At 39.3% G+C, this 27,871-nt stretch overlaps 1 protein-coding gene and 1 pseudogene across 1 annotated transcript in view; one reads left to right on the forward strand and one right to left on the reverse strand.

Moving 5' to 3' along the window:
* Positions 1–27,871, forward strand: part of EXOC4 (exocyst complex component 4) — a 689,199-nt gene that overhangs the window by 165,236 nt on the left and 496,092 nt on the right. Inside the window, exon 8 of the mRNA XM_090287528.1 lies at positions 27,147–27,292. Within this exon, the coding sequence (XP_090143654.1) occupies positions 27,147–27,292 (146 nt within the window). The remainder of the gene's footprint in view (positions 1–27,146; positions 27,293–27,871) is intronic.
* Positions 22,979–23,651, reverse strand: LOC150002156 (peptidyl-prolyl cis-trans isomerase A pseudogene; annotated as a pseudogene).

Raw genomic sequence — 27,871 nt, forward strand, 5'->3', positions numbered from 1 at the left:
TTATTACACATTGTTTTAGGCAATCAGAGACTTCTGCTTGCCTTTTTCCCCATCTAGAATATATAAATCTTACAGACGACAAAGGTTGGTTCATTTTCTGTTCTTCCTGCAAAGTCCACTGTGAAGTTTCCCCTCTTCCTTTCTCTGTATGTTATTACTTCCTCCTGTAGAATAAGGCATGCTCAGTAAAGAAAACTTGGGAGATAAAAGAAAAATAGAAGAAGGAAAGTTAACTTTTCCACACTCTCAGCATGTGTAAAATAACTATTGTTCACATTTTAGTGGCTAGAAATAACTATGGTTCACAGTTTAGTGGCTTTCCTTCTCCAAATTTTTGCTTCATTAAAAATCACAAAATTGTCAGCATGTTGGAAGCAGAAAATTCTTGACCCTTATTTAAGTAAACGATTATATTCTGCTTATAAATACAATCACATGTTCATTATAGACATGCTTAGAAAAGGAGAAACCTTATAAAGTATAATATTTTAAAATCATCTAGAATCCTACATCCCAGGGATAATTTTTAACTTTTACTTATATGTATTTACTTTTGATTTTTAAAAAAAAGCGTTGTTGAATTCATATCCTAAGTATTTTTAAGCATACCTAATACAGGTATAGTCAGTCATAGGTCCTAGGTGAGAGAAGAGTTAATTCAGAAAGCTAATGTAATGTTGTATGTCAACTGTAATTTAAAAATAAAAAAATATTTAAAACATAATAAAGCTAATCATTCAGAATGAGTTTCAAAGATGTAAAAAAAAAAAAATTTCTAAAGTTTCAAGGCCAATAAAAACAAAAAGTTATTATGTTGTATTATATAACCGTTCCCTTTTTAGAGAGAAAAACACACTTTTTATTTAGTAGTTTTCCTGGATTATTATCTCAAATGTATTTGAAATCGTTGAGCCACTCTTGGTAAGTGGTATAAAGGATAACATTGCTATTTTCTTAAATGTCTAATTAAGATACTAAGACTGTGGGTCAGAATAAGCGATTGTTGGCCAAGGGCAGAGAGGAAAGGCGCCGGTCAGGGTGGTGGGCTGTGGCCGTGCTTTGCACTTGAACTGCACTGTGCGCCCCACTACGCCAGTCGGGTGGGTTATTAACACTTGGGGCTGAGGAAACCCAGCAGTCCTTTTCTGTCCTGGCTTCCTTATGCCTTCAATCCTAATTTCGACTCATCCTTGGTAGCCTAGAGTACGTCCGAAAACTCCCTCCCCCTGACATCGTGGGTAGAATTGCGTACCTTCAAAAGACGTGTTCTGTTCCTCACGCCTGGTACCTGTGAATGTGAACTTGTTTGAAAATAGGGTCTTGACAGATGTAACCAGGTTAAGAGGAGGCCCTACCGTAGTAGGATGGGTCCTAATCTAACAGCTAATGTCCTTGAAGAAGGACCTTTGGATAAGAGAACAGAGACGCACTGGGAGGATGCCGTGTGGCAGTGAGGCAGAGACGGAAGCGGCGCATCTTACCTGCAAGCAGCCACCAGGACCGGGGAAGCAAGCGCTCTCCTCTCCCAGAGCCTTCGCAGAGAACGGCCGGCACCCTGATCCCAGACTTCTGGACCCCAGAACCTTGAGAGAACAATCTCTGTTGTTTTAAACCACTTTGTTTGTGATCATTTGTTGGTGCAGCTCTAAGAAACCCACATACTGCTTAGGAGCACTGGTTACTTACTGTCTGAACTCTCTCAAGCTTCTTAAAATGTGAAGATAATTTTTTTTCAACACACTCTTTTTCCTAAAAAATCAGTAGACAATGCCCCATAGTATAAAGCTGTCTTCATTTTTATTCTTTGCAGAAGTTCTTTATTCTGCCTGTTTTTAAATTTCCATCACAAATTGGATCGAGCTAGATAAGGGTTATTTTGTTGTTACCCCCACACCCCCAATGTGGTAACCAATTTTTGTTTAACTCATGGTATTATTTTTTTCCCTGAAGGCAAGAAAATATACTCCAGGGAGTGTGTGTACGTACACACGTTTTTGTTTATCTTTCCTTCTCTTTTTAAAGACATTCTTTCTGTAATTCTTGGATTGAATCCCTGTTCTCAAATTTTCATATCTGTTATCTGTTCTCAACCTTTTCCATCTTCGCTGCTGTTGGTTTTTGTCTACATTTGGGAGTACTTCTCAGATTTGTTTTTCTGCTCCTCTGATTTTGCTTTGTGGAGTATAAATTATTAACCTGTTGTTTTTATTGCAGCTTTCTCCTCTGTTACAGCATTTTATGTTCCTTGCCATTCTTCTTATCTTTCCTTTGTTCATTTTTAATCTTAGCCTGGTATCTTTTCCTTTCAGCCTGTTTTCTCATAAAAGGTTTATTATTATTTTTTTCTATTGCAGGAAGCCATGTGTTCTTGTATGGTACTGAAGTTGCCAGAATTTACTGAAATTTTCTTCTTTCAAATTTCTTGAAATGTCTCTCTTCCTCACTTTCTTTATCCTGTTGATGCATTCTCAGATGAGAGGAAGTTCACCTGTGACCCGGTGTTCACTGACTGTTGGAATCTGAAGACTGCCTCTTGGCCTATTATTTAAACATTTGGGTGCTACTGAAATCATTTTCTTGAGCTTTGCTGCTCGAAATCAATTTCAAATGTACATCTGCCAGCTCACTTCCCAGTTTTCATAGAATGCAAATTTATTTCCTCGAGATGGAATCTTCAACCTCCGTTTCTACTTGACTCCCTGATAATACAGAATAGATGACATATTAGAATAAACCTAAATGCATCTTCCGTGATGATTTTTGTCCTTATCAGTAGTCTTTTACATAAGAGGATTCTGTTTGTCAGAGCTTCACTGCCAGTGCCCTCCAACTTGATAGCACATTGCTTCATTTGACAGGCTGCTTCTATAAGAGGAAGGCAGGCAGGGCCTGGGGCGGGGGGGCATTCCCACGGGCTGGCTGCTTCCGCTGGTGTCTCTGGAGCACCGGATCGTTGCACACTTTGGTTTGGTTTGGCTTGGAGAGTGCAGATGCTGGGAAAGTGGGAAAGGCCTTTTGTACCTACTTCCAAGTGAGCAAACTCACTTTCCTCCCGTTGGTACCAAAAAGGTGTGGGTTTAAACCAAAAAGGTGTGGGCTTTAACCCTCTGCCATCAACCTTGTGTTTAGTAGAAGCTTTTTAAAGATTCTGGCAATGGTTTTGGGTGGGCAGAGTTGTTTCTTTGTTTCTCTTTTCATGCACAGGTGCATCTTAGTGGGTATGTGGCAGGGAGTGTGTGGGATGCTACTAGCCAAAATACCTTCTTATCATATTAACTGGGGAGTCTGACGTGGGTTACTCATTTCTACTCATAGATTTCCTATTGACTTGTAACTTAGGACAAAATCCTCTTTTAATATTAATTTCTTTAGCTTTAAATGGCTTTTTAGGTCTATACGTTTAACACAAATTACTGTAAATATTCATTAATCCAGGTAGTTTACTAACATTGTATTCATTAATATAACATTTTCTTTCTTGCATTGCTGACCAAATGAATTTTTCTTTCCTTCATTTGATAGGTTCCTAGTATTTAAACTTTCTCAAATTTTTCCCTATTTGTATATTTTGTTCGCCCTCATCCACAGGCACATTTTATTTAAGAACCTTGAGTCAGTGGAAGAGTTGTAGGGGTTTATTTAGGGGTTTGAGGTGATGGTTACCCATCTGGGAACTGCCATGTGAGGGACAGAATGAAATGGCCCCGAGGTGTGATGTTTCTTCAGTAAGGGTTTCAGCAGGTTCAGTGGGTTGATGGGGTGGACCCACTCAGCCCACAGCAGATGGACGTGCTGGAAGGTCAGTGATTTTGAATTGAGAAGTCATGGCTGTTTACCAGGGTCACTCCAGAGAGACCTGGTGCCTTGCCTTTAGATTTTAGAAAAATAATTTTAATTATGGTAAAAACACACAAAATACACCATCTTACCCATTTTAAGTGTACAATTAGTGGAGTTGCTTTTAAACCCTTTTCTTCTACTGAGAAGAGTTGAGGATCTGATAATTAGTCCCGTGTCCTGTGATTTGTTACACAACCCAGCTTTCCCATGAAGTGTATGAGAAACAGGCCAAAAAACAAACAAAAAAAAGCTGAGAGGAGGGAAGAGGAGTAATACCTAGCTATACCTGCCCCTATAGCAGCAGTATTAGCAAATAATCTCCTTCGCTTGGTTTAAGATACTAAGAAGTATAAGATTGGGGAAAAAAGGAAAAGATCCTCAAGTGTGTACATCTATTATAAAAGGACTGTTGTTAGCTTTTTCAAGATATGTTATAGTTATTTTAGATATGTGAAATGTGAGAACACGTGTACTTTAGAATCTTAAGAAATACAGGAGGTGTCACGTGTGCTGACGCAAAGCAGTAAGTGTTGTGTCTGAGGAGAAAGCTAGTGACCAGAGAGGGCCAGGCACAGCCCCGGAGAAGGGTCAGGCAGCGTCCTGACACCCTCGCCCAGCACTGCCGGCGGCATAGCCCACCCAGCCTTTAGCTCTCTGCCCACCTCATATGTCCAGGATGGCTGATGCTCAACGATTCTAGGTAATAGGGTGTTGTTGTGTTTTTTTTCCTTTCCTACGGAAGTTATTTGTAACTAGGTCGTTTTGACTCTCCAGCATTATGAATTGTTGCTAGCAACTGACAGTCCAACAAATGTACACGGTGGGGCGTGTGCTCAGTAATAAGGACAGAAGAGTCAACAGGATGTTAACGTGTGCGAACTCTAACCTTCGTGTTTCCTTGGAACCAACAAGCACTATGTGGGCATTTGAAATATACATCTGTTTAAAATTCTGTCATGTGAGGTGAGTTGTTCAGTCCTCTAGTCCATTGTGTATTTTTTTTCCTATGAAAAGGACCTTGCATTGGCACCGCCAGCTGTTTATCCATCTCCTTTGCATTATGTAAAGTCCGCACGTGTCCACCCTCTGTCGGTCTGTAAGTTTATCATGACACACACACGAAGAATGGATTGTCCCCTTTTCCGGGAAGAGAATCAGCCATAAATCTGAACGAGGCTTTAAAAGAGCCTCACATTAATCACTAAGAAAAATCTGTAGTAGACTGAGAGAATATAAAAACCACTGAGAATTATAAATAATACAGCAGGGTTATAGAAGTCATTTGCTATGAAAGCAGAAATATATTTCTTCTCCCTGCAATAAAGCTCAGTGATTTTAATAACATTCGTTGACCAGATCCTACATGGAATACAGTAGAAAGTTCCTTAGTAAAGATTGTTGGTGATAATTGATAGCATGGAACTCGGATGCTTCCTTGCTATTAAAGATCACATTTGCTTTGTATTGCTATCAGGGTATTGTCAAGGAAATATTTACCTTTTCTCTTAATTTACTCTTAGGTAATAGCATACAGGTTTCTGATCCTTTAAAAATTGAAAATATGTATTGAAAATTTCAAACATTATATCTTTTCTTAATTAAAAAGTAATGTCCCACCCCAATTGGTGTGGCTCAGTGGCTTGAGTGCCAGCCTGTAAATTGAGAGGTTGCTGGTTCAATTCCCAGTCAGGGCACATGCCTGGGTTGCGGGCCCCAGGCAACCGATGGATCAACGTATCTCTCACACATTGCTGTTTCTCTCCCTTTCTTCCTCCCTTACTCTCTCTTTAAAAATAAATAAAATCTTAAAAAAAAAATTTCCATGAAATTAGAGATTAACTTTTGTGCTACTTATTTGTAAGGCATCCAGAGAGTCACCATAATTTTTTTCTGTTGTGTCTATTTTAACAAGATTTGTCTAAGTAAAATTAGTTATAAACATATAAGTTAGTAACCTTTTAAACATGTATTAAAGAGAATATATTCTTTATACTAAAGGTATCATCTCTTGGTTAATTAGCTGTTTTAACAAACAAGGTATTCTTTGCTTTAGAAAGTTTCCTTTATAATATGTAACTCTTACAGAGTTAAGAGTAATATGTTAAATGTTAAATGTAAAATTTTATTTTGAAAGCACGATGATTTTCTTTTCAAATTCACGTCATTGGAATTCAGCAGTCTCTATGGGTAATGCAGGAAATAAATAAAAAGTAGAAAACAATGTTCTTAGGTGCTTTCTAGTTGAGATCAAACTAGTGTTATTTTTAACAGCACTGACATTTCAAGATAATATATGATTAGATTCTAAATTGTGTGGTTCGGGGTACTTTTAAATGTCAGTCTCAAGAAAGTCAGGCTACTATTACATTTTTACTCCTATTCACACAAAACTGGACTGAAAACATTTGAAATAGATTAAGAGATGTTTTCTTTAACTCATTTCTAAAAGAAGATTTCTTCTGTACTGAAACCACTCTTTGTTTTTATGTTTTGTATTATATTTTCAATTATTTCTACAACACTACCTCTATTCCTTCAGAGGATTTGCTTTTTCATTGTTTGGCTGAAGGTAACAAAACATAAAACTTCTTCCCTGCTAAGAAAGAATGTTTTCTAAGGTGACAATATGTGATTATAAATTAATAGAATTGTTACCTTGCCAAATTTCAGCCCATCTGTGACAAACCTCAGGAATACTACAATCCAGATTCCTATCCTCGATTTCCAGTTAAAGTATCAGGACTCACGCAGGAGTAAAAAAAGAAAAGTTGTTATTTTTTAAAGTTGTTACCTGTAGAACCTTTTATTATGAAGAGTTCTAGGTTTTTTTGAAAGATGCTTTGATGAATCTGAAAATTCAAAAAATGTTTTATATATGTGTGTGTATATACACACACACACTCACATATACACACACACACACATATATATGAGCTAATTGTCCAGATGAAAAAGTGCTCACTGCAGCTTTAAAACTACATATATATTATATATAATTGGCATTGTGTAGGTTTATGGGTTTTAATTCACTGCTAGTTTGATTTAAAAATTATGGACTATCTATGGTCCTAGCGATGCTTCAAGCAGCAAAAGAAACAGAATTCCATGAAACATAAGCAGTGCAGCTATTTCCCTTTCCACAGTGTCCCAAATCATAAACTTTTATTATTTATCTATATTACTTATTAATATGAGTATTATTGATTATAATAGCTTCACTCTCCGAGGGTATAAATTATTAGCGATTACGTGAGCAGTCTGTTTCCTTCCGCATTGTGCTGCACCAGAACGTCTTTGGTTGCTCTGCTATGTTCTGTATTCAGACTAGGCGTGTGCTGCCTTTATCCATGGAAGCTGTTATTTACAAGTAAAAACATGCTTTTCGGTTGAGAGTAAATGTAAAGGAAATGAAAGCAACTGCATTCCAGCCTATACATCGTCATTAATGATTCTAATTTCTGCTTGCAATTTATTGTAACTGAATCCTGGAATCACTATATTTTTATGGGTACCTAGACTCTAGAGGGGTTATCCTGTGGCTAGAAAATATTTACGAAATGGCTTCATGGGTCCAGAAGAAAGAATAGCTATACCAAGGCCAATAAAATAGGCACTTATGGTATCTTCACTCTGTGAAAGTATGTAACTATCAGGAATGGTAAGTTCTATGTGGCCTTTAGGGAGTATAGCACTGTAATTTACAGTCATATGGTCATATAAGTGAGCACCCTCAGGAGGAGGAGAAGCTTTAGATGGAGCCACTCTGGTAGGTTGGGTGGTAGCAGAAGACGAGATTCTGTGCTACCTAATCGGTGTCTTATGTATGAGAAAACTGCGAAGGCCTCGTGGATTGAGCTCCACAAGCTGCTCTCAGTGGTGCAGATCATAATCTTGCACTTGAGGCTACACGTGTCTTCCCAAGTTCTCTGAGCTCACTACTGGGGACAGCTGCCACCAGTATGCAAGCGGGCATCATAGAGCCCAGGATAAAGGATATGATAGGGGATTTGGAGAGCTGGATCACTCCACAGAGCAGCAGAATGAGAAATTGAGGTATTTAGGTGGGACCTACCATGTAGAAAGCACGTATAAATACTGTTTAAACTAATAAAGGAAATCACAGAAAACAGGCCAGCGAATATATGGAGAGCAGATAAGAGCCAAGTCAGCAGCTGGAATCTCTGCGCTAGGGCTGCTTGTGATGAATACATTTGGTGTGATGCTTGAAATTGTTGATTTTATTCTCAGCATTGTTTGTATAAGCCAGCGGAGAAACTGAGGGCTCTGGTTCAAAGGCACGGACGGCCACTGCGCAGTGCTGCGGGCTCCTCAGGACATACACTGTCCTGTGTCCTGTGCCCGTGCAGTGCCCGGCCCGGTGCCTGCCACTGCAGTGCTTGTTCAATGGCTGGTGTTTGTGCTGGCCCTTGAAAGGTGGTTGGATTTGATGCAACCGAGGGAAATGAGACGGTTTTTCCAATTAGTAGGACTCTGAGTCAAGGCAGAGACTTTGGGATGATTCTGAGACACACTGAAGATTTCCGGACACTCTTGTTTGATCTTCTAACGCACTGGTGTGGCCTGTGGTGGGTGTGTGTGGTGACGGTGGATAAGAGGTTGTTTTTAAAGACCAGTTCCTGGGGATTTTGTGTTCTGTCTTTACTGACACCCCGTCCTGATTATCTTGTTGGATAAACCTACTTGCGGAGAACAGAGTGGCAATGAGGCCAGCCTTAGGGATTCCATCTGCCTTAAAACCCTTTACTCAGATGAAGCTGATTGCACACACTCACAGGAAGACTTAGTGGAAGCTTCATTGGGGAAATACAAGGGAAAATGAGATACTTTTCTACTGAGAAACTCTGTTTCACAGACTAATCTCGCAACCCCTGATCAACTGCCTTACTGTGTGCTGGTGGTCCCACAGGGCCAGTGGTAGGAAGCAAGTGCAGTACGCAGCCCGCCCATCTTCGAATACACCCTGCTGCGTGAGAGCCTCTTCTCAGTCCCATCGCTAACAGCCTATCGGCGCCCGGGGGGTTGAACCAAACGTGAAACTCTCGAGCTTGATCCTCAGGAAGAGGGAGCCCCTTCTCATTTCCAGTTGGTATATCCCATTGTAGTGCCAGCCCTGGCCAGGCAACCACACACGCTGCTGAAAGGACCCCAGACATTTAACAGAGGTATTTTCCAAAAAGAACCATTGAAAAATTCTTCCCTTCCCTGCTTCCTCTTCCACCTGACGGTGGCTGCCCGTTATATTGTAATACTTTTCCGCTTACAGATTTCTTTAAAACTCACAGGCTTTGGTTTGTTCTGTAGCCAAACTGAATCCCAGTGGTACAGTTGCTGGCAGTGATTCTAGCAGCAGTGGTGGCAGTGGCTCTGGTAGTAGCACCAGGAACCCACGCTTTGCTTTTACAGTTACTTGTGTACAGCAAACCCCGCACTTTCCTCAGACTTCTACAGGGAATACAAGAAAGGAGAATTGGCCCTGCTGGTGTGGCTCAGTGGATTGAGCACCACCCTGCGAACCAAAGGGTTGTCGTTTCAATTCCTAGTCAGGGCACATGCCTGGGTGGTGGGCCAGGTCCCCAGTGGGGGGCACACGAGAGGCAACCACACATTCATGTTTCTCTCCCTCTCTTTCTCCTTCCACTCCCTTCTCTCTAAACATAAATAAATAAAACCTTTTAAAGAAAGGAGAATTTGAAGTATAATCAGAGACAAAAGCAGAAAAACAGTAGAATTGCAGAAGAAATTATTTTTTTCTACCATGAGCTTATACACATTGAGTTTAAAGAATATTTATTTTTACTGGCTAGATATTATACTCCAAATATTTTTTGATTTTGAGTTCTGCAGTTATTTTGTGTAGAGCTCTACATAGCTATTCATCTTAGTCATTATTGTGCTCAGCGGTTGTTATACCAAGCTCCTCTTAAGCTGGAGAATCTGAGATTGAGTATTAAAGGCGGAATGAGGACCTGAGTCGGGGGTTTGGGATCTGTCATTTATTCTGTTGCAGAATAGAAGCACTTGCAAATTTTGTCAAGTGCACTCCAAAGACATGGTTTTGCTTTTCCACTGTGATGACACTGCAGTTGATTAAATATATTCTTTCAAAGAATTATAAAATTCTTATGGCAGTGCGAGGAGATGTCATGTTGATTTGTCAACATGTCACTCCAGGGACACAGGTGCAGCACATTTCTGGAGGAAGCTCCTCGTGTTTCTCCCGAGCCAGATAAATATGAAGCAGACTTGATTGAAGACGCGTAGCTTTAGATTACCCCTCAGATGGAGAGCGATTACGGTGTGTCTGTAGACCACGTTCCACCGTGATTCCCAGGTGTCCCTGCAGCATAGGCCGGGATTGGGTGAGAGGGGTGCTGGACGCTTTCGGAGACCCGCAGATGTTGTCTCCGAGAAGAATAGTAAGGCATTTCTTCCCTGGCAGTGAACAGTGTGCATTTTTAGTCAAGTGCATGATTAACTTTGACATTTGAAAATAGAACTTCATGTAAAAATGAGCATGGTACTTCTGCATTTTTAATTAAGATATTTAGTTCCTGTCAAGGCTGATAGAGGTTTTGTTTTTTTTTTTTCTTTTACTCCCCCTGTGAAGGGCAATATATTCTCAACTTCTGAAGTTTTAGAAACCTGTACTTAACCTTTAATCGTCATTCCATTTACATGGAAATCTGATTAACAACTTTTAAAGTTCATGAGATCCTGGTAAATGCAATTAAGACCTTTTTGGAGTTTGCTTTGAAGAGCTGGCATTTAAAGAAGACTAGGGCCTGGCTACTATTGCTGTTTTCTCCATAGCAGGATGCCTTCAGCAATTAGCAGAGAACAAGAGGTACCTGAATTGTGCTGTACTGCTTCTGAGTTAACATGGTTGGTATTTGAATAGCACGCTGTCTTTTTCTTTTCTGTGACTGGCTTTCTGGTGTGAGCTTGTTACAGAGGGCTAGACTAGTACCAAGGATAATTGTTAGGTGGAGCTGTGGCAATTTGCATAAACAGAGTTTGGCTCAGTTTCCCCCTCCCTCTCATATTCTGAAGTCATGTTTATAAACATTCCCTCTCATGTATTAAGGAGTCAGGTTAATCATCCTGCCACATTGCGTTGTATTGCATTCTCTGCTGGATGTGGTAGTCTTTTTGAGAGTTAAAATTAAAAGATGTAGATTTCGGTGAGAGAAATAATTCAAGTATGCATCTTCTTTCTAAACTCATAGGCATTTCAGTGGTTCAAACATTGTTCTTGGGTCTTGGGGACAGAAGGGAGTAGTTAAATGTGTTGAAACAGGTTGGTGTAGGTTGTTAACAATTAAATTGTGGTGTGATGTATGGTAACATGGGGAGGGGGATGTAAATAATTGAAGGCCAAAAGAATCCTCTTGGACCATATGCTGCCAATTTGGCAGGTTTTTTCCCTTCTTGCTGGTAGAATTGGGCTCTCTGATAGATGCACATACAATGCATTTCTTAGGTACTTTGTGTAGCACTCTGCTTATTAGCATTTGAAGGAATGACAAGGGAAAATAATGGAACAAAGTATCTATAAAGACAACTCAGTAAAATATATTACAACAGGCCGGGTAACTCAGTAGGTTGAGCATGATCTCGATATGCCAAGGTTGCGGATCCAATCCCTTGTCAGGGCACATACAACAATCAGCCAATGAATGCATAAATAAGTGGAACAATGCATTGATGTCTCTCTCTCTTTCTCTCTGCTTCCCTTTCTCCTTCTCTCTCCCCCCTCCTTCCTCTCTCTAAAATCAATAAATAAAAATTTTAAAAAGAATACTTGAATCTTTATGAGTTTCTGTACTATTTGAAATTTTTATGATCATTTATTGCTTTTAAAAAAAAGATCAAAATGGAACGATGATGTATTTGGGGGGATAGTAAGTTAAATAGGAAACCTGATTGAAAAGAATTAAATCTGGCCCTGGCTGGTGTGGCTCGGTTGGTTGGATCGTTGTCCCATAAGTTAAAGGTTGCGGGTTTGGTCCCGGTCTCAGTGTGTATGAGAGGCAGCCAATCAATGCTTCTCTCTTGCATTGATGTTTCTCTCTCTCCTTTCTTCTCTCTCTAAAAAGCAATGAAAAATGTCCTTGGGTGAGGATTTAAAAAAAGGAATTAAATCTGATGCCAGAAATATCAATGAAATAAGAGTTCCAGTTTTGGACCCTGGAGTTTCTGTGTTTACTATAAATGTACTTAAACCAGCAGTACAGTTAATTTGTTTAACTTTTTAAATTATTGGCTAACCTTAAGTGTAGTTGATAAATGAAATAGTTTAATCTCATGCTTTGAATTAAGATATATAATTTAAAAAATTTTTAAAAATATGTTTATTTATATATTCTTAGAGAGAGGGGAAGGGAGGGAGGAAGAGAGGGAGAGAAACTTCGTTGTGTGAGAGATGCCTCTTGCACTCCCCCAACTGAGGACCTAGCTCACAACCCAGTCATGTACCCTGACTGGGAATCAAACCAGTGACATTATGGTTCACAGGCTGGCACTCAATCCACTGAGCCACACTAGCCAAGGCTAACACATGCCTTTTTCAGTAGAAATGATGTATGATCACAGACCTAATATAGACTTGGATTTTTTTTGGATAACAAAACAGATAAAATAGGATTAGTACTTCTGGCTTAACCAAGCTGTCAGCAGGTAGGTATTTTCTTCAGTTTAGTCTCTTACTCAAGGGAGATATATACAAGGCTTGTCCAGAAGGTATCCAGCCATGTAATATGAAAAAGAGGCATTTATTGAAGATGATACATGATACAAGAAACATTGTACATAGGACAAGGACACCTCTGTCCCCTTCCAAGTAGGTACCTTTAGACTTCACACAGTTCTTCCAGTTCCCATTAGCTGACCTGTCGTATTTTCCTGAATTTCACTGATGGTCTAAAATCTCTTCCCTTTTCAAGGTGATTTTAGTGTTGGGAAGGGCTAGAAGTCATAGGCTGCCAAATCTGGGCTGTAGGGGGCTGAGTCACCTGGGTGATTTGTTGTTTTGCCAAAAACTGCATGAGACGTGGTGCATGAGTGGGCGCATTGTTGTGCTGAAGCTGCCAGTCACCAGTTGCCCATAGCTGCGGTCTTCTGACTCATCCAAATAGTTTCTGCAGAGGAACGTTCAAGCTTAATGCAAATTTGATGCAGATTGGCTGCTCTACTCTCAGTCATTTTGAATGTGATGGCCACACAGTACACATGCTCACTCAATGGCATCTACTGCCCCCACTGACTAGTGCAGTGAAGTCGTCATTGTTCACACATGTGCATTCCAGTCCACTCTCCTTGGCTGCCAGGTTACACTGATGCCACAGAAACCGTTCTCATTATATTAACAATGGTGGGACTTTTTCCGGACAGACTTTGTGTGTGTGTGTGTATTTTCTCCTTGGAATGAAATAATTTTGCTTATGTTATAGACAAAATCTTGTAGATGTAAAGATGACAAAGTCTAGAAATTAGTTATTTTAAGGTGCTGCTTCAGTTATAAAGTATTTTACTTAAGGTGCTTCAGTGTGAGATGAATTTGTGGTGATACAGGGACGTGTTGGACAGAATGCCTGTTTGTCATGTTGGGCGTTCAAGAGAAAACTACAGGAAGAGTTAAATGTATAGCAGTGTAGGATTAATGACAAATCTAGCTAATCATCTGTGGGTCTGTAGGCCTTTAAAGGAAGACCTTAGATTGATCAGAGAAGGTTTTGTGCATGGGGTTGGAGCTGAACTGGTTCTTTAAGGGGGGCTAGGATTTAGGCGTGTGGGAAGGTCACTGTAGAGAGGGATGAGGTGCATGTATTCCTAACAGTGAGTACCCAACTGAATCTTTCATCTTCACGATTCACACAGAAGAGTATAAGAGGAGATTACACAGACTGAAACCAGATTCTGAAGAGCCTGAGATGAATTCAGTTAAGAGCATCTTTGTGGACTCCTTAAAGAAAGGAGCCACTTTATTTGTCCCTTGATCCTTGTGCCTTATGTCCTCAGTGCTCCAAACCCTGTTGTTTCCCAGTCTCTACAGCGTTCTTCTCCAATCCTCATGGGAATGCCTGTGACCCAGAACCTGGTGCCCAGTAGGTACAAAGTAAGTGTTAAGTGGATCTGAACCTGCACTCGTTATTTCTGCTGCTTCCATTTTGAATGAATTATAAGCAAACATTGTTTATGTAGACGTGTTAGTGTTCACAGATTGCAGAAAACCAGTATGAAGAAGTCTTTAGTAACTGAACTCCTAATTGAAAATTCTAGGTTGTAGCCACTTAATTGAATAAACTGTCTTTAGAGAGTAATTTGGGTCTTTTCCAAGATGCATTAACTCTTTCAAGTCATTAGGGTAGCACTTATCTCATTGAAGCAGAAATTTAATAAATGGTGTTCCTGCATTGTCAGTAAATGAATGTAGCTCAAAAAGCTTCAAGTTTCACCATGGGGCTTGTAGCTCCACTCCAAGAATCTCATGTGTGAATGTAAAACACCAATAAACAGCCGCCCTGTAGAGCATCTTACTTTCAATTTAGGTAACCTTCTAGGGAGCACCTACTTTGTTCAAGACGCTGTGCTAGATGTTAACAGAAGTACAAGACAAAGGATAGCTTGAACCGAGAAGTACCAGACAAGACAGATAACTACAAGGTAAAATCCTTGAGTGGTACAAACTACTCTGTGGGTTTATATGAGAATAAGGTATCTTTGTTAACAGTTAGGGGCTATGACTTGACCACACAGTGTGCTTATTTGTGTTTATTCTTGACATATAGACACACACACATACATGCACACATTTATATGAAGAAATGTATGTATGTATTTATACATATAATGGTGAAATAGAAACTAGATTAATCAGAGGTATTTTTTACAGTCTTCACATATTTTTTACAATCTTCACATATATGCTCCTTTCCTCCTTTGTTGATGTAGATGAGATATGACTTATTAATGTCTGGTGTTGATCTAAAATGAGCATGGTAAAGATGTGAAAACCAGAAAAAAATCAAGCATTCTTTGGTGATACAGCCATTGGTTGTCTGCTAGTCTCAATTTGTGTGTCAGCCTACTGGTGGGATATTGAACTGCAGATGTAAGGAAGATAAGAAAGGTCTATCCTACCCAGCAACTTTTATTAAACATTAATGTTCATTGTGGAGGTGCAGGCTTCTAGTTGTCATCATAAGACAAAGGCTAAGTGACATTAAAAAAAACCACTGCAAAGGAATTACAACAGAAAAAGGTAGAGATAATACCTCCATGAGAAGAGAAAACTTGGCCGTAGCGCCTGCCTCTGCTTGCTCATGCGTGGGGCTGGCATCTCCTTTGGGACTCCGATTTGTAACCTCTGAATGGCGCACATGTAGTTTTTTCAAATCAGTCAAGTTATGCTTAAATTCACTTTCTTGATTTCATTCCCCAGTTCGTGATAGATGGAAGAGGTGATTACAAAGTGGGGGTGGGGGAGGAGATAAACTCAGACATGACAAAAAATCTTGGGACTTATTTAAAGAACAGGAATAAGGTAGTTTAATCAGATGATAGTTAATTGAAAACAGCAAATAGAAGTCATTTGGAGCTGTGGAAGGTGCTAACAGTGAGGAGATCGAGGTTTATTTTGTGGGCAAGGAGGAAGCCACTGAAGGACTTGAGCAGAAGAATGATGACATTGGACTCTGCTTGAGTGAGCTTAGTCTGGTAACAGGTTGTGGGACAGATTGTCATGAGAAGTGTGAGTGCAGAACAGCCAGCTGACAGACTGTTGGAATATGTTACAGAAAAGGTAATGGGGCTCGGATTTAGAGGAGTGAGTGTAGGGATGAAAATACTTAGAGGAGGAATGGTAAGGATATTAGGTATTCAAACAGGAAGGAAAATACGGCATTCAAATCCACTGAAGGGAAAGAAAGCATTCTAAAAGTTTATACAGAATGAATATTAGCAGAAACCTGGCTTTAGTGTTGGAGCCTTTAACGTAGAGAGGAGGAGGAGAGGAAAGAAGAAGGAGAAGAATGATAGAAGATGATTAGGTTATAGAAATAATTTTATTTATTTATGTAATAACACTTATAAAGTGCTTGCTATGTTCTAAGCAGTATTCCCGGTCACTTACGGCATTCACTTATTACTCCTGACAAATAGGGTAGGTAATATTATTATTCCTGTTTTAAAGATGTGGGAAGCAAGGTTCTAAGGCACAGAGAGGTAATGTGACAGTAGCATGGTTCCTGAGGCGCATTAGAAGAACACCGACAGAGCCTCATTCTCATAGTTAATCATACCCTGTTATATGCTAAGCATCTTGTATGGTATTTAATTTAATTCTCATATTGTATGAAGTAGGTTCTGTTATTCCTGTTTCATAGATGAGGAAAAATAAGGCTTAGTGAGATTAAGTCACACGCCTTATAAGTGACTACTGATTTCTCGCACAGATTCCTTACATTGCAGTATTGCCTTCTCATCTTGGAGTTCTCAAGCGGGGCACATGTATGTTTATTTCAAAGTAGTTCTCCAAGTGATTCCTATGTGTAGATCAATACTTCTAGAATTTTAGCACAGATGAAAGAAAGAGGTATATATTTGTTGGGAAGAGAGAAAACGTTGTGGTCAGAGAGAAGTCAGAGTGAGAGACTTTCAAGATGGAGTATTTCCAAAGGACAAAGAATGTCAAAGAGTAGTAGGGGAAAGGTCATGGGAATGGAGGAGCCTGAGAAAAACTGGGCTATGATTAAAGGAGTCACTAACACATTGTGATGAAACTTAAGAGTCTTAGTAGTAAAACTGTAACACCAGTAGCTGAAGGTCTTGTGTAAGAAAACCATGGTGCTTGGTAGTCAACTTTGATGAGAAAAAGAGAGAAAGGGATGTAAGTAGGTAGAATGACCTTTAAAATATGCTTGAGTGAAGTGGGCAGATGACATAATAAACTGCAATTAGGAATGTGCCCTTGGGCATCAAGACTGCTTTTGTGTCTGCCCCTAACATAGCCTCTCTTATTTGCCCTCAATTCTTTTTCCTCCCTATGAGTCAGTTAGAAATAAACCATCAAATACTACAAGACTTGAATAACACTATCAGGGACCTTAACTGAAAGAGACATCTATGGTACACTCTACCTAACACCATCAGAATACAGACTGTTGTGTGTTCACAGGTTATATTCTCTGTGATACACCATTTGCTAGATCATGCAGTAAGTCTCAACACATTTAAAAGAATTAAAATAACACAAAGTATGCTCTCCAGCCACAACGATTATATAAAGAACAGGAAGAAAATTTGGAATTTCTCAAATATTTCAAAATAAAACAACAAACTTCTATATACATATTGAACGTACGAAGAAAGACCTAAAATCAATAAGCTAAGTTTCCACTCGGAGCTAGAAAAATGATGGAAAAAAAACCCAAACCCAAAGCAAGCAGAAGGTAAGGAATGCCAAAGATCAAAGTGAAAATCAAAGAAATAAAAATCAGAGAACAATACAAAAACTAATGAGACCAAAACTTGGTTTTGTGAAAAGATCAAAAATTGATAATTCTGGCTGGACTGGACAGTTTAAAATCAGGAATGAAAGAGGAAGATATTACTATAGCTACTACAGGAATTAATAAGATTTTAAACAATTATTATGAACAACTGTATGTCAACCAATTAGATAACTTAGATGAAGTGGACAAATTCCTAGGAAGGCACAAAGTACGAAACCTAAGTGAAGAAAAAAAGAGAAAATCGGAGTTGTCCTATATGAAATAAGTAATTAAAACTTTTCCTACATATATGGAAGCCAAACAAATATTCTGTCAAACATTTAAAGAAGAAATAATACTGCGGGGTTCCTGGGCCCACAGGACCCTTGGCGCGGAAAGAATGACCCAGGGACCGTCTCCCTGGGGAGAGAAGGGGGAGCACCTCTTAGAGGAGAATGCTCCCAAGCTCTTTCTCTGGAGAAGCTTTATTGCATATATTGCACGTGAACGTAGGACACTCCCAAACTGCAAACATGATGAGGGTTCTTACCTATTACACAAACTGCTTAGGCCTTAGGCCTCCCGATACATTGTTCTTGTTCCCTATCTTAAGGCATGTGACTGCTCGAGGCTGTTTTCGGCCAAGGGTGAATGCCTCCCTGTTCGGGACATGTTGTTCAAGTGTCTCAGCCTTTGATGTCATTGTAGGCTGCTCCCTACCTATTACCAATGCTTTGCAGACTCTTTAAGAAAATAGAAGTGAGGAAACATTTCCCACATATCCTCTGAGGCTGGTGTCACCCTGATAAAAAAGTGAAAGCTAACACAGGAAACAATAGAGTAATATCCCTCGTGAACACAGGTGGATAGACCTTGAACAAAATGTTATCAAATGGAATCCATCAACATATAAACTGTATTCTGTATTACTGTTAGGTGGGATTTGTCAAAAATCAATTAATATACTACACCGTATTAATAGAATAAAGGACCAAACCCACATAATCATCTCAATACACAGGAAAGTACTTAACACCAATTAATGATTCAAAAACAAAGACAAAAGCCTTCAGCAAACTAGCGCGAGAAGGGAACTTTCCCAGTCTAATAAACGTCTGAAACACCTGCAGCTAACGTCATCAGGGGACGCTGTCGGGTTAGAAGTGTTCCAGGATGATTGTGTTGATGGTTACACACTGCATGTATTTACTTACACTTGGGGAAGTGTCCACTACAGTGGGTTCATTTTATGATATTTAAATTATACCACAGCAAAGCTGTTTTAAAAAGATTATGGGCTAAAATCAAATTAGAAGCATTCAAAGATCTATGTCCTTCACAGTAGCCTTCAAAGACCAGATAGACATACACTTAACAGTCCTAATGAAAGTTAATTAATGTATAAATCATGGTAATCTCATTAACATTATTTCCCCTTTCACAATTATGTATTTGAGGGTGCACATGAATACGAATATTGTGTGCCTCACAAGGGAGTGTATTCCAAAGTAAATTCAGTGCGCCATCAAACCCGTTCTTCCCACGTTCCTGATTACTCTTCCTTGAACCACTGTTTTTAAGTCTTTCAGATGTGCAATGTTTTAGCCATTTTTTATTTCTCCTTCTATTTGCTTTGTGGAACAACTAGTTAAATTTTGTGTGTCTTTTTCCTGTGCATTGACTTCTCAAATGTACCCCATAATGTACAATCTTATTAATACTAGTGTAGTTTAAAATCGTTTTTTCTTTTCTTGATCTATCTTGGTAGATTTTCTCATCTTGCCTCCTTCCTTTCAAGTATTTCCTTAACCATTTATTGTACCCCCCAATCCCTTTGCTTTCTAATCTATTATTTTATACACTGGCAGATAATTTAAAGTATATTTATCAACATTTTACTTACCTATTTAAAACCTATTATTGCCTTGTCATTTTGTGTTTGACTTCATTACCTGAGCGTGATGTTAAAGGTCCTGTTACGTTTTTCCATTTGACACCTTTCCAGGTTTCCCTCTCTGTCTTCATTTTTATGTTCCCTGAGCTATTTGCTGTTCACTAATGATGCCCTGAATTTCCCTAGTTACTACTTATTTGTTCTGTCTCTTCTGTCATTGTTCTTTTAAGATTATATGTATGTCCTGTAGTGTCAGGATCTTGAAACGTTTTTTTCATTGTCCTAGTTAGGAGCAGTCTGGCCCTTCTTCAGATGCCCAGAGCAGCTTCTTTGCCCTGATGCCTGCTTCTCCCTTGCACCGTAGTCGTCCGTGGTGGCTTCATCCCTAGACAACACATTAAGGGAAGGATTGACTGAACGATTGAGTTGGCTTTTAATTCACTTAAAATGTTTTCTTTACATATAGCAAAATTTACTTGTTTTGATATTAAGGAAGGATTTTTTTTTTTTTTGAGTCTTGCTTTATTTCCAGCACACTACCTTGCATATTTTATGCATTGACTAAATATATGTTTATTTATAATAAATGAAAACTTTCCTTTGAAAGCTGTAAAAACTGGGTTTTCTTTTTCTTTTTAAATTTATTTATTGTTTTTCTATTACAGCTGTCCCACTTTTCCCCCCACTGCTCCCCCCCTCCCCACCCACCACTTCTCCCAGAGTCAGTCCCCACCCAGTTGTCCATGTCCATGGGTCATTTAAATTAATTCTTTGACTAGGCCCTTCCCCTTTTTCCCCCCTTCATCCCTCGGCCTTCCGCCTCATCACCGTAAGTCTGCTCCTTGTTTACATGCCTCTGGTTCTATTTTGCTCGTTTGTTTGTGTTACCATATGATATCACCTAATACAGGAAACTAATGAACTAATGAAAAACTGGGTTTTCTAGAAAGCTCTCCTGCTGAGGTCGTGGGGGGGAAGCTAAATATGCGCAGCTTGATCTCGGCTTCGTTGGTTAGGTATTTGATGCAGGGCCAGAAAGTACACTTGTACTCTTGGAAGTTTTGGTTTTATTTTACTTTATTTACGCTAAAGCGAGGGCTGTTCACAAGACCATACTACTAGGGGTTTTAATTCTACAATTGCCATTGAGAATGAGTATAATTAAGCAGGCAGGCATTCTGTTTTCAAAATGACTGTTTATTTTTCTTTTGGTTTCCTTACTGTGGAAGATTTTAGTCCTTATACAATGGGGACAGGAGACTGCTATATTCAAAAAACAACTTTGTTTTTTTTTTCTTTGTCATTAATATTTCATTGAATGGCAACTCTGGGGGGGAAATCTGGTAGTTATTAGTAATCTAAAAATATTGTTACATTGTTCCAATTTCTCTATTGTAATATTTTCTGGGATCAAGGTGGTAATTTGAGGGTTATGTTTCACTTATTTTGCTCCTCACCCTTCTCTGGTTTTCTCTTCTCAAATTCTGGACTTGCTGGTGTCCCTGTACCTGCCTTGTCTCTTCCATCTGGGTCCTGCCTGGGTCCTGCCCTGGCTCCATGGAAATGGGCGTATACTCTCTGCGAGAAAGCCAGAGGAACTCGCCTGTGTGCTTCCTTTTTTGGATCGTAGCCCCCAGTTTCTGTTTAATTTGGTTTCTCTCTAGGGCCTTCAAATCTTTATTTTGTACACGTTTCTTCAGCTTTTAAAATTATCATCAGTCTGAGGGTTAGTTTAGTGGAAGCTACTTTGCGGTGCCTGGAACACAGCTGCTGGACATCTGCATTTTAAAAGCAAATTATTAAAATTTACAGTTTAATGCAGGCCCATTCAAGATAGTTTGCTTAAGAGACATTGAGTCTTAGTTCATTTTGTGAGCCCATGGTGATTTTTTTTCACCTAACATAAGAAGCAGTCTAATTTTCAGATTCATCAAGGGGGTAAATCCAGTATAGCTTTGCTGTGAATCACTGAACATTTGAAGTTAGTGGTCAGGAGAATTGATTTCTACTTCTCTTGTTATTGTGAGATACCTGTGTTCTGGACAAACAGTTCTGTAGTGACATGTGGTATACATGTCACTAGATGCATATTAGTATATATTCATTTATCTATAGTTATCTTAGTGAAGAAACAAAAACCTATTCAAGCTATCAGAAGAAAAACTAAGGAAAATGTATTAAAGGCTATAAGGATCTATTGTGGAACCAAAGGGTAGAAAATCTAACACCTTATCCACAGCTGCATTTGAAGCTTTAAAAGCTATGGAAAACAGGTTACAACTTTTAAATCTCTCTTGTGTGGGTCTCCTATTTCTCTGTCTGTCTACTCATCTAGTTCATTCTTTATTCTGTCTGTGCAGATTGGCTTTCTTGTGTTTTCCATCCACATGGTAAAAGATAGTTGCCTCGAAGAGTCCGCATCTCCTCACCTACATTCACCAGCAGAGACTGTATCCCACTAACACATTCCCGGGAAAGGGAATCTGATTGGCTGATTGGAAGGAGGCTGATTGCCTCAGTCGCGTAGGGTCTAGCCAAGAAGGTGGGGCCCCAGGGCAAAACTAAGGCTGTCAGAGTCCACCCTGTGGTTGGGGACTAGTTCTTAGGTAAGGAGAGGATTTTGTCAGCTGGGAAGTTACTGTAAGGATCAGCCTCATGAAATACCTAGAAAGAGCTGGGTGTTTCAGTGAGTAGCCACCTGGATAAACAGAAAAGCTGAAGAAAGGAGATGTGTTCATCTTAAGCCCGCAATTCCCATATTTATTTTTAGGAAACTCTGTGAGTATAACCACAAGCAGCCGCGGGCATTGTGTTAAAGAGGATTAAAAGGTAAAAGACAAATTTATTCAGACAGATCTGACCAATGTCATATCAAGTGATAAATCTCAAGATCATGGCCCTGCTTTATACACCATAAGATTTTAGACTAGCATCTCAGCAACTACTAATTAAGTATTATAGCAGAGGAGATGTCTGAACACCCTAAATCTGTATGTTTTTTAAGCATTATATTTCTTTACTTTAACCACGGAACCATCCCACATAACCAGGTACTCAAAAAAAAAAAAAAAAAAAAAAAAAAGGAGTAATGATCTTACTGGGATATATAGATTTTCAGGGGCTTTCCAACCATGTTTTCATATTTCTTGCTTTTCGTTTTACAGATTAATGCCTAAATAACCCATAATCTTGGACTTTTATTTTTTGAACTCTGGATCAATGAGAAGTAGCAATTTCTGGTACTTAAAAAGAGAAAAGAAGCGAGTGCCTGAGATATGAAGGAATTAGAGCCAGCAAGAACACAGGATTATCTTTTGTGGATTATCTGTGGTCAGGTTGTATTTAATGTTATATGTCATGCCCTTTGCCCCAGAATGCCAATCTTGAATGATTTTCCCCAGGCCCTCATAGCTGAGTGCTTAGGATATTGATGTACAGTTGAGAAGATGCAGAACCTTATCCACAATGATGTAGAATCACCAAGAAATTATGTAGTTATACTTTAATACTGGACCTCTGATGTTTGTAGTAGAAAGTTTAGCCTAATTCAGTCAAATTTAAAGCATCTTAGAAATAGGAGCTTATTTATTCTTTGAGATATTTAAAAATGCACTTCTAGCAATTTGGGTGTCAAGATAAAACTTTACCTGTTTTTTTTTTTTTTTTTTTTTTTGTTGATTAGTTTTTATTTCATAATCATAAACTTAACTCTGCAATCCAGCTAGACTTGGAAGGGGTAAGGAAAATATGAAACCCAATGAACTGCGGCGAGAGCACGAAGATTACAGAACATTTCCAAGCAGAGAGGGGTGAAGGGGTGCTCTCCTGAGCTACAGAAGGAATGGTCTGGTGGTTAAAATAAAACCCACATCAAATGTATTAGAGTTGTCCACAGTCAGTAATGGTAATCTTCTTGCTGGTCTTGCCATTCCTGGACCCATAGCGCTCCATGGCTGTCACAACACCCATGCCATCTTTCACCTGGCCGAAGACCACATGCTTGCCATCCAGCCACTCGGTCTTGGCCGTGCAGATGAAGAACTGGGAACCGTTTGTGTTGGGTCCAGCATTTGCCATGGACAAGATGCCAGGACCTGTGTGCTTCAGGATGAAATTCTCATCATCGAATTTCTCCCCGTAGATGGACTTGCCGCCTGTGCCATTGTGGCGTGTGAAGTCCCCACCCTGGCACATAAATCCCGGAATAATTCTGTGAAAGCAGGAACCTTTATAACCAAATCCTTTCTCCCCGGTGCTCAGAACACGAAAGTTTTCTGTCGTCTTTGGGACTTTGTCTGCAAACAGCTCGAAGGAGATGCGGCCCAAGGGCTCGCCGTCGGCAGCGATGTCGAAGAACACGGTGGGGTTGACCATGGCTGGATGCGGGAATATCCGGGGCGGCGGCGGCGGCGTCTGCAAGGCCAAAACTTTACCTGTTTTAAAGCACTATTTTCCAGCTGGTGGTGAATGGTATTAGGGAAAGGAAGCAAAATACATCAAGGAAATAAGCACTGTAAAGCCTATGATTAAAATTACACTTATCTCTTTTTTACTTCACTTCTTTTATAGATTTTTGTACTGAGGACTCATTTACATGGCTCTTCCTATTTGGGGGACTTTCTCTAGTTTGTATATAATAATATATACATCAAAGCTTCATATCACATAGTGTTTAAAAATCAGTGAGTCACTTCTTTAAAAATTCTCTGGTGTGTTTCATGTCTCTAAGGTGGGCATGAAGAAATATAATGCTTTAAGGATTATAGCATTTAAGTTAGGATGGTTAGCCATTTTTTCATTAAATAACAGTGTTAGGCAATTTTTGGTAAATACCGTACCTACAGAACGATGTTGCAAAATGGGTAGTTTAGGATTTCAGAAAAGGGGGCAGCTGGCCCAGAATAGCCTGGGAAGGAGTCATTGAAAAGAAAACAGTGAAAAAATTTTTGGAAGGATTTGTTAGGAATTATTTAGGAGAGAGGCTAATCTAGGTTAGGCATTCTGGAAGTGAGAAGGCCCAGGCATGTTCAGGGAAGAGTAAAGTAGGTTATTTTGATTAGATTGTTGGGTTGATTGTCAAGAGAATAAGATATGATTGGAAATGTATACTGAGATCAGATGTTTGTACGTTATGAGATGAGCCAGCTTATGGTGGTAGCAGCAATAGTGTTTGATAGTGTATGGGAAGGGCTACATGAGGAAGAGATGAGAGGCAGCAAATTAACAGGAAAAACGGTATGAGTTGAACTAGGTTGGTTGCTATCAGAATGGACAGGAAGGGGCAAAGTAATAGAGTCGAGAAAGAATGATTAATGGATTTGGGAACTCTTATGGATACAGAGGAAAAAGAAGTGTAGCAAAAGATGGTTCTGAAGTTTTAAATCTGCAGAGCAGGGAGAATAAGAAACTACAAACAAACAAAAAAGACAGAAGGAATTATTGATTTTTATGGGAGGATGATATAGGCTTCAGAAGTTTAGGGTTGATTTTACCAGTAAATATGTGACTGTGTCAGTGAAATATATGATTCCGAGTCAGCGACTGGAGCTTGAGAGAGAAATCAGGAATAAACTACATCACAGTACAGGAAGTGATATATGGGAAGGCTGTTTTTTGAAGTTTGGAACCTAAAGACAGGAGGGAAAGAAGGCCACCCATAGAGCATGGGGACCAAAGCAAGCTCTTTGGTGAGAAGGTAGAAAAGGAGAAGCCAGTGGCTAGGAAGAGACTAACAATATTGAGAGGTGGTAATTGAAGGGGCTTTGCTGAGTGGAGAAAAATAACGGTGCCCTTAAGATATTAGGGTTTTAGGGATGCTGGTTAGTTAGGCCCTGGCCTGTCAGTATTTTATTGTACAAGGCCAGTCATTGAATTTTAGGACAAGTAACTACCTCAAAAGAATTAACTTGATTTAGTGTATTTCATACTTTGGTACAACTATCCCTCTGTTATAATGGTGTCAAAACCAGTGAAACCAGCGCATTTCTAGACATTTCTATGTTGTATCAACTTGATATTCTGTTCTGGTTTACACAGATTCCTGCCAACTGTATTAGTATCAGTGTCAGATCTACAAATTGAGTCCCTCAGTTGAGTTAACTAAAGTAGAGACCCAACTCATTATTCTGCCTGACTGTTGGGCAGATTGGGTGATGTATTCACAGAGATGGTATTTGTCATTTTATTACTTCATCAGCATGTTGAGTAATATTCCAGTGGCCTCGTAAATAAATTAAAAGAACAACAACAAAACATTGACCAGTCTGTTAACATGTTTCATACTTTGCCAAGGAAATCTTTATTTCACAGAAAATAAAATAAAGTTCGTCCATTGCCACTGGCAGCCGTTCTTACGGGCAGTTTTACGCTTTTAGTGAAAAAACAGTGTTCTGGGGAAGCGCTTGGCTCTGAAGCTGGTGAGGCCAGTTATGCTGTCATTAGAAGAGCTCAGGCTTGTTTCATTTCTTTATTAAGACTATTTCTTAGAGCACTTTGAGGTTCACAGCAAAACTGAGGGGAATATGCAGAGACTTCCTATTAACCTCTGCTCCCCCACATGCCTCTAGGCTAGTTTCTAAATATCACTAATGCCCCGTGTCTTCCTCTGTAAAATGCAGGTAGTAACTTACCTCATAGATTTCACGATCGAGAAAGGAAGATCATGTTTTTAAAATGTCTGATATATCTTAAGTACTCTGTAGTGGGCATGTGCTTCTATTAGAGACATAATTACTTGGAGGAAACACTATGTTTATGGGGTGATTTTTATGTGTCTTTTGATGATAATGCTTAATATGATTCTCAGACTTTCATTGAATGAATGAATGAATGAATGAATGAATACATGGGATGCTCAGATCTCAAAAAGTTTTTACTAAAGTCCTGGGTAGAATTGCTTGCCTGTAGGTACTATACAACTTGAGTATCTTAAAATTTTAAATGTGGTGATTATGAAAATATGTTGCTACACTTTAGCCCAGGTTAGATATTCTTAGGAGCTGTGGTGGTGTCTGTTTTAGACCTGCTCCACGTGATTCTGGCCCAGGCCCCGCCCCCGAGGCTCTAAAGTGAATTGATTTTATAAGCAGCACCCACTGGCCGTAGTGATCAAAAAGCTGCTTCATTTGTTTGTTTGTTTGCTTCTTTGAAGCTCTTAAGATAAGAGTAGTGGCCCTAGAAATTATTAGTAGATCAGGACCTCTTAGCCTGCTGTGGCCCACGATAGCTCTGGGCAGGTTTGCTGAAGTGCTTACCCACTGTTCTGTAAGAGCCTAGGGTCCAGTCAGTCCGCCAGGGTTCACTGTGCACTCGTGAACCTCTGCTCAGCCTCATTTCCTTATCTGTAATCTGAGAATTTATGTGATAGAATTGTGTGCTTTGTAATGTGGTAATAATTCTAAATGGATTAGCTCCTTGCCTGCAACATATCAAGCCCTCAGTACATACTATAGCATTGTTGCTGATGCTGTTATAACTGAATAACTGATGATTAAATTATGAGTAAAGGAAACTGTTAATTAACTCAGCACAGTGCCTGGCACAGAGTAGACCCTAAATAAAAATGTTCCTCTCAGAGCATTTGAGATCCTGCTCCCCAGCATATGTGTCAGTTTGGCTCAAATACACTTTTATTAAGAAAAAAATGTTCCCTTTACTCCTGTCTTCAAATGCCCCCCACACCCTTCCCTTAGCTTAGCAACAGACAGGAAATAGATGACTTTCTGGATGTAATGGCTCTTTCCTCAGATCTGCCACTAGAAACATGAATAGCTAGATTAATATGCTTCTGGATGTCAAGGATGAGGATTTAGAATTAGGAATTAGGTTTTTGTGGTTGAAAATGGCTTTTCCTAAAAACAAATAATAAATGTGTGTATTCAATTGCTTATGTGATTGTACAGATGCTGTTGACTGAGTACTTGGACATGAAAAATACTCACACGGCCTCTGAACCGTCAGCTCAACTAAGTTATGCCAGCACTGGACGAGAGTTTGCAGCCTTCTTTGCCAAGAAGAAACCTCAGAGGCCAAAAAATTCTCTTTTCAAGTAAGTGTCTCCCTGTTGGTAATATAGCAGGTGTTAAGAAGTGTTAGATCCAGGCAGGACTTTCTACTTAATTGACGGCCATTACTTCTCCCAGTTAAAAGTGATTTGAAGTTATTTATAGGAATTGAATATATATGGAATTTTGTATACTTTTATTTTCTGTAAGGGGAAGTGGCCGTATTGTGATCTGGTTACTGGGCTGTCTAGAACTTTAAAAAAAATTTTCAGGAATTTGTTTCTGGGGAATTTTATATATATTGGAGGGAAATTAAACTCTCCAGTTGTTTCTAGGGAATTTATATGAAATGAAAAGAAATGTAATATCTGAGCCTTTGAAAAACCCCAAGTGCCCAGAAACAACCTTTGTTAATAAAGTTATGTAAATCTCTCTAGCTAAGTAGTATTGGATTTTGCTTGATTTAATAAAGGAACAATCTGCAAATTCTTTTTATTCTGATTTCTGTCTTAGCTAACCCTGCCTTCCCATGTATCCCATGTATAGGTCACTTGGTAACAGCAAACAGTTATGTAATTATCGACATTGATAATAACAACACCAATAACAGCTACCCTTGATGG

The sequence above is a fragment of the Furipterus horrens genome, unplaced genomic scaffold, assembly GCF_987537825.1.
Source record: "Furipterus horrens unplaced genomic scaffold, mFurHor1.1.pri manual_scaffold_9, whole genome shotgun sequence".
Lineage (NCBI taxonomy): Eukaryota > Metazoa > Chordata > Mammalia > Chiroptera > Furipteridae > Furipterus > Furipterus horrens.